Source organism: Vicia villosa, linkage group LG1 (assembly GCF_029867415.1).
Source record: "Vicia villosa cultivar HV-30 ecotype Madison, WI linkage group LG1, Vvil1.0, whole genome shotgun sequence".
Lineage (NCBI taxonomy): Eukaryota > Viridiplantae > Streptophyta > Magnoliopsida > Fabales > Fabaceae > Vicia > Vicia villosa.
In genome coordinates, this window is record NC_081180.1 from 29,799,270 (window position 1) to 29,806,524 (window position 7,255).

At 29.6% G+C, this 7,255-nt stretch overlaps 1 protein-coding gene across 1 annotated transcript; it reads right to left on the reverse strand.

Annotated features, from left to right (window-relative positions):
* Positions 1-5,304: 5,304 nt before the first annotated feature.
* Positions 5,305-6,738, reverse strand: LOC131603660 (protein CHLORORESPIRATORY REDUCTION 6, chloroplastic). The gene is made up of 4 exons (XM_058876071.1): positions 6,462-6,738; positions 6,236-6,367; positions 5,926-6,134; positions 5,305-5,683 (listed from the first exon to the last, which is right to left on the reverse strand). Exons 1-4 carry the CDS (start codon positions 6,649-6,651, stop codon positions 5,480-5,482), a joined length of 735 nt encoding a protein of 244 aa, XP_058732054.1. The 5' UTR covers positions 6,652-6,738; the 3' UTR covers positions 5,305-5,479.
* Between the last annotated feature and the right edge of the window lie 517 nt (positions 6,739-7,255).

Consider the following 7,255-nt stretch of genomic DNA (forward strand, 5'->3'; position numbering starts at 1 on the left):
AACATATGTACCTTATACTATTTCCTCACATAAACCAATTTTGATCTTATCTTCTAATCTTCATAGGCATCTGATAGTTGTGATGAAGGATGCTTAAAAGGACCAAAACTTGAAGATCCTAAGTTTTCAGAGTCTTCTGAACTTGTTCAACTAGAATCTTGTCTTCAGAGTCTTCATCACTTGATCTTCAGAATCTCTGTCTTCAGAATATTTAGGACTTGTTCTTCCAGAACCTTGTTTTCAGAATCTTCAGAACTTGAACAACAAAATCATAGAGCAAAAGGAGTCTCGAAAAGCTCTCCCACAAGAGTCATGATCAGAAGCTCTATCATTAACGTTCATCAGAACCGTTGTTATAGAAGCATTATAGAACTTGACTGAGTCTGTAAACACCACTAGTTTTTTCAGAGTCAGAGTGTTATGACTTTAGAACTTGATGACGTCACACGCCTTTTCTTCAGAGTCAGAACATGTTAGCAAAAACTACACACTAGACAAAAACCGCTAGAGTAATAAATTGTTCTCTAAGATATCACGTAATGTTATCATAAAAATATAAGGCTAGATGCATAACCAAATCTTGTTCTTACAATCTCTCCCTTTTTGATGATGACAAAACCATGTATTTTGATGAAAAATTTATACTAGATTTAAATCACATAAAAACATGTTCTGAGTTACTTAGACAACTCCCCCTGAGATCTATACTCCCAAAATTCATTTAAGCTTGTTTAGAGGCTCTCCTTGAGCTCAAGACTTAGAAAATAATTTGAATTATAAGAAGGTAGCAGGAAAGGAATGCTTCCCTATTTGCAATTCCATCAGAACACGCTTTCCCAAAACAATAGAATAAAGGAGATATAAAATTTCATTAATGAGTAATAGAAAGTACAGGAAGAGAACAACACAACTAAACAGAAAAATAGAAGAAACAACAAAAGAAATCACTCAATATAATCGAACATCTCGCATTATTCTACAACTAAAGCATCAGCAAACATTCCATTTTTGACCCTATAAATTATTGTTGCTTGTAAGAAAAGCCCAGACAACACTCTTCCATAAGGAATGATGAAAGTTGTCTGGTTTCAAGAAGCCATAATTGTTTCCTTCAGATAGTTAAGAATGGTCTTTGGAAGTTTGATGCAAGTGTTAAATACAAGAAAATACAGAAAATGCTCGTCTTCATCTGTGAGGACTTCCATGTTTGTTTCCCTTGGACGAATGTTTGACATAAGCACTTGATGCCAGACTTTTGCAAACGGACAAAGAGTCGATGGAGAAGAGGATCTACTAACTTGATTGAACATGTAAAAAAAGATAAGAATCCGGGTTTCATCAAAAGTGTTGTTGAAGCGATAATCTTCCACCATCGAGCCAATATCATTGCACCTTATTGCATCAGAATTAGAGGTTCGGGTGATTCATATTGGATGGCCAAACACAAAAGAATGATTTTTTTCCATCAAGCGGAACAAATGCATTAATCCAATTATCTTTCACCAGATTTGAATAGCTTTTTATCTTCCTCATTGTTTCCTATAGCTCAACATAGAATATACTAGATTGGCTTCGAGAACATATTTAGCAAGAGTAACTCTCTCTGTCATGGATAAATTTTTTGCCTTCCAAATTTCCAGATTGTTTTGAATTCTATCGATGATGTGCTGAAAATCTTTCACCTAAGACTTTTTCCCATGATAGGCACTCCCAGGTAAAACCCTAGCTTCTTCGTTTCCTTTATCCTTGCAACCATAGAAAGATCCTTCCTAGTTTTACCATCAGTATTGTTGGAAAACAATAAGCTGTACTTTTCATAGCTGATCTTTTGATCCGAGATCCCTCATAATTTATCAAGGACTTCACGAACCTTATGCATTTTCCTCACAATTGTTTTGCCAAATATTAATAAGTCATCAGGAAAGGGAACATTAAGTGAGCTATTTTTGGCCCATTCCTACTTGTCTTTATGCAGTCCCAATTACCTTTCTCCACTTCATCAAGGATCAAGTATGTAAGATTTTACATACATAGAACGAAGATGAAAGGGGTTTAGGTTCTGTTTATTGTCACTATGATGATTATGCTCGTTTTTTATTTACTCAAATAAGAATCCAAATCTTAGAATAAATGACCAGGAAAAAGAATACTCGGTCTTACACATCAATGATTCAATAGAAATAACTATAACTTCAACAAATAAGTTTGTTCTAATTTCATATACAGGCACGGTATGTGGATACCGTCATTTACCCCTAAATTTGACATCATGTATTGTTCACCGGAAATTTCTTTACCCACCTCATAACCTTCTTAGTCATTTCTGGCGAATTTATCAATATACCCCTTGTTTCGGAAATACATTTCCGAAAACGTACTTTTATTGAAAAAAAAAAGGTGTTTTCGGAAATACACTTCCGAAAACATGAAAAAAAAGATGTTTTCGGAGATGCATTTCCGAAAACACCCATTTTTGAGTTTTCATTTCCGAAAACATCCCTTTGGGATAGGGGTATCTTCGGAGATGCATATCCGAAATATTCCAAGATCAAATTGGTCTTGGAATGTTTCGGATATATACTTCCGAAAGAATTCAATAATTATTAAAAAATTAAAATGAAGGTATAAAATTAATAGGTATAAAATCAAGGTGAATCAATAAAATGAAGGTGAATCAATAAAATCAAGGTGAATCAAAATTTCCTAAACAATTTTAAAGTTAAAAATTATTTTACTACCTTATATAAATCAAAAACATTTTAATTCCATAAGTAAATTTTGAATTATATAAAATTTATTCATTAAATAAAATTAAGACAAAATCTTTTTTTAATTTTTAAAATAAATAAAAAATTATAACTCATTTTTAATTATGAATCAGAATAGAAATATATAAATATATAATAATAATTATTAATTTTGTAAGTGAAATATATAAATATATAATATATAAATATATAATAATTAATATATAAATATATAATAATTATTATAAATTAAAACACTCATTTTTTTAATTTTTATAATTATTATATAAATATATAAATATATTTATAGTTAATATATAATAATTATTATATAAATATATAAATATATAAATATATAAATATATAATAATTTTTATAAATATATAATAATTATTATAATTATTATATAAATATATAAATTAAAACACTCATTTTTTTCATTTTTTTTAAATACATAATAATTATTATAAATATATAAATATATAATTAATATATAAATATAGAAATATATAATAATTATTATAAATTAAAACAATCATTTTTTTAAATTTTATAATTATTATATAAATATATAAATATATTTATAATTAACATATAATTATTATTATATAAATATAGAAATATATAAATATATAATAATTTTTATAAATATATAATAATTATTATATAAATATATAAATATATAACTTAAAACACTCATTTTTTTAATTTTTTTTAAATACATAATGATTATTATAAATATATAAATATATAAATAAAAAATTATAACTCATTTTATAAGTGAAATTATTTTAGTTTTTTAATTAAAATTATTTTAAATTTTAAAATATGAATCAGAATAGAAATATATAATAATTATTATTCATAACTCATAAATTATATCAAAATATATAATTATTATTATTCATTACTCATAAATTATATCAAATTTATGATATATGAACTAATTAATATCCTAAAATTAATTTTTGGGATTTTTAGATTTTTTTTTTGTTTTTTCGAGATGCATCTCCGAATTAATCAAAATCCAAATTTTTGGGATTTTTTCGGAAATGCACTTCCGAAATCTGGAAAAATTTTTTAAAAAAAAATTTCGAAAATGCATTTCCGAAGCATGGATAAAGTGGGGTTTTCGCTGGGGGTGACCCCCATAGGGAGGTGGGTAAAGAAATTTTCAATAAATAAACGTTGGTTAATGTTATATGTTATATATAAGAATGTTATATATAAGAATGATTAATACAAATCATTACCTTGTTAAATAAAAAATAAAAATCATTACTATATTAATGACTACTAAAACATACAAAATTCTTAAATCGTAAAATTTCGTTAATGGAGTGTAAATATTGGTTAATACATTTTATTATTTAATATAGGTACTATTATGTATTTTATTGATTAATGAAATAGCGAAAATGATTAATAAAATATAAGTTAAATAAGTAGTTAATAACATATATTTTTATGGTAAATGTAATGGTGAAGTTGGTTAAAGACACAATTTTATATTTGTGTTACAAAAGAAATTTTAAAATAAAATAATTTCTATAAATGATATATTTTATTTTAAAAACACAATATTGTTCATCGTATAAATATGGTGTACAAGGTTTTTTTTTTACCCACCTCCCTATGGGGTCACCCCAGTGGAATATTTCGGATATGCATCTCCGAAGACACCCCTCCCAAAAAAAGGTGTTTTCGGAAATGCATCTCCGAAAACACATTTTTTTCGTGTTTTCGGAAGTGCTTTTCCAAAATAAGACAAATTTTGAAAAAAAAAAAACGTTTCAGAAATGCATTTCCGAAGTGAGAGTATTTTGGGTTTTTCACCAGAGCTGACCAAGAAAATAGGAAGGTGAGTAAAGAAATTTCCTTATTTATTTTGTAAGACTCACTTTTTGATGTAAGGGCACTCAATAATTAAATTATGAACGGTTTTAACCAACTAATAACACTTAATTGACCAATGACCACTTTGGATTCTCTCCATTAATATTTTTTCCTTCCCTCTCCTTCCTCTCTATCTTTCTTAAACTCATTCTCTTTTTTGATTATTTTATGTTTTTTATGATGAGTCAGAGTGAAATTAAGAGAGAGATAGAGAGGAAGGAAAGAGAAGGAGAAAATATTGATGGAGATGATCTAAATCCATGATTAGTCGTAGAGATTTTCCTATCACAAATCTTGTTGAATGACATCTATGAAGACAAAGGAAAAATTATCTTTTAAAATTATTTAGCTTCAACTTTGAAAATCCCCGGTCTAATTCGCTTCCATTGCTAATACCTACAATGTGGGATCTGGCAAGGAGGGGAATTGTTTGAGTGGTTTGCATAACTTGAACTGCCCGCATTGCTGGTCAGTAGATGAAGATATTATTCATCTCTTTTTGACTTGTCCGATAAGCAAGGAAGTGTGAAATGTCATTTTAAGGTGGGTTTGCACCGATTCTTTGGTGAACCAGACTTCCATCCCTTCTCAGTTCTTGCATCGCTGTGTATTAAAAGTGATTCCGACGATATTGTGTGATGTTGGTGAGGTGAAATTGAAGTAAATGAATATGTTAAAAATTATAAAAATGAAAAAAATTGTAATGAAGAAACAAGAATACTGATAAATTTACAATAAGATTGAATAAACAAAGTAACTGTGAATTCTATCATGATACACTTCATAGAATGGATCATCAGTCACTGATTCTTACACTATGAGATGCAACAATCTGTTCACTCTTCAAGTGGATGATTTTCAACTAAGTCATATAGCTCATATCCAATTCCAAATCCAAGCATTCTTGCCATATCATTTGCCTTTGATTCTGGCTTGGGAATGTTGTGATGCTTCAACCATGAATACACAATAAAAACTTTATTCATAACAAACAACTCCAATGCTTCTGGATTAAAAACAACTCCCATTTTCATATTCATCTGCAACCACAATATATATACAAGTTAGTTCCCATCAAATTCAAATGCACTCTCCCTTATTTTTTATACCAACTAAACTACTACTCACACTCATAGCTCTAAATTTCGGTCTGCAATCGCAAATGCGGCCGCAATATACAATTTTATAAATCACAATTGCAGTCACATTAGGCGCAGTTTGCTGACATATCAAGGTTCACATAATAACCACATTCGCAATTTAAAACTACGAGACTACTCACCTGATGTGGAACTAACATAGCAGCATACCGAGCCAGCTCCCCAGCTCTCCAATCCAACAAAACCGGCAACCAAGGATAAGCAGCATCAAGCCTCACAAACCATAGTCTAATATCCGGATACTCCGATAACTCACGAGGATCGCGAGGGTCTGGTCTCATATAGTTGATGGTAAAACCAATAGAACGCTCAAGAAACTCTTGTGGTTTTACTGTAACATCAGTACCACCAAGAATCATCCATGTTAACTGTGTTGAACATTAATATATAGCGGTAAAAACAGTTTTGAATTTCGATAAGTAACTTGCATACCAGATAAAGGATTTTTCATGCCTGTTGCGGCTTGAAACGGGGACAAGTCAAGTCTACTAACAACATCATTATCAATAACTACATTAAATCTTCCTTCTGTTGGAGGCATAGGAGGTTCAACTTTAGATTCGTCTGTGAACCAAATCAATGAACATCATCATCAAATATATATATTATGAGTATGATATGAAATAGGTGTAATAAACATGAGTATTATTATTCTTACCATCATCATCAAATAAAGAGACATCGAAGTTCCCTTGTGGGTTGAAGGCAACAGAAACTGCAACAAGTCCACGTTGATGAGAGAAAGGACGAGGAATTGGAAGGGAAAGCCATGAAGTTAGAGGTGAATTGGTTTGTTTAGGCAAAGGAGATAGTGGAAACAGTGGTTTGAATCTGATAGTTGTAGCCATTACCAGAAACAGTTAATACAGTTTCATTATTTTATCTATCTACAAATTTCTCATGCCTTATGTTTTTTCAACAATGTTATCCTATTCTTTGAATTTTTTTTATTTTTTGGTTTTTTTCCTTAATATTAATAGCCAATGTTTGGGCCTTTAAGATTGTTATTACTCAAGCGGCCCAACTATGTTAGGATTTATATAGGGGTTACTTTTCCCACACCCTATGTGTGAAGGATTACCCTTTGGAAACACAATTACCTTTCTCAATTTCTGGAAGTGCATATATGGGCACACCTTAATTACACACCGATCATAAGTGAGTCATCTCCAGAAATGCATCTCTGTGTTATTTTGTTGGGTGAGTTCCTAAGTGCATGTCTGGACTAACCTCTAAAAGCATCTTGAGTTGATGGAAGAGGGTTTTTTGTCCCAAAGTTGATATTTGTAGATCAACTTATATTTTAGGCCATTTATATAAAGGATATCATAACACCATAAAATTAATGTTATTCAAGAATGTCATATATAAATTCAAACAATAGTACAAATATAAGCATTAATCAATTAATTGAAAAACGTTACCATGATTCATAATTTGTTCAAAAAATAC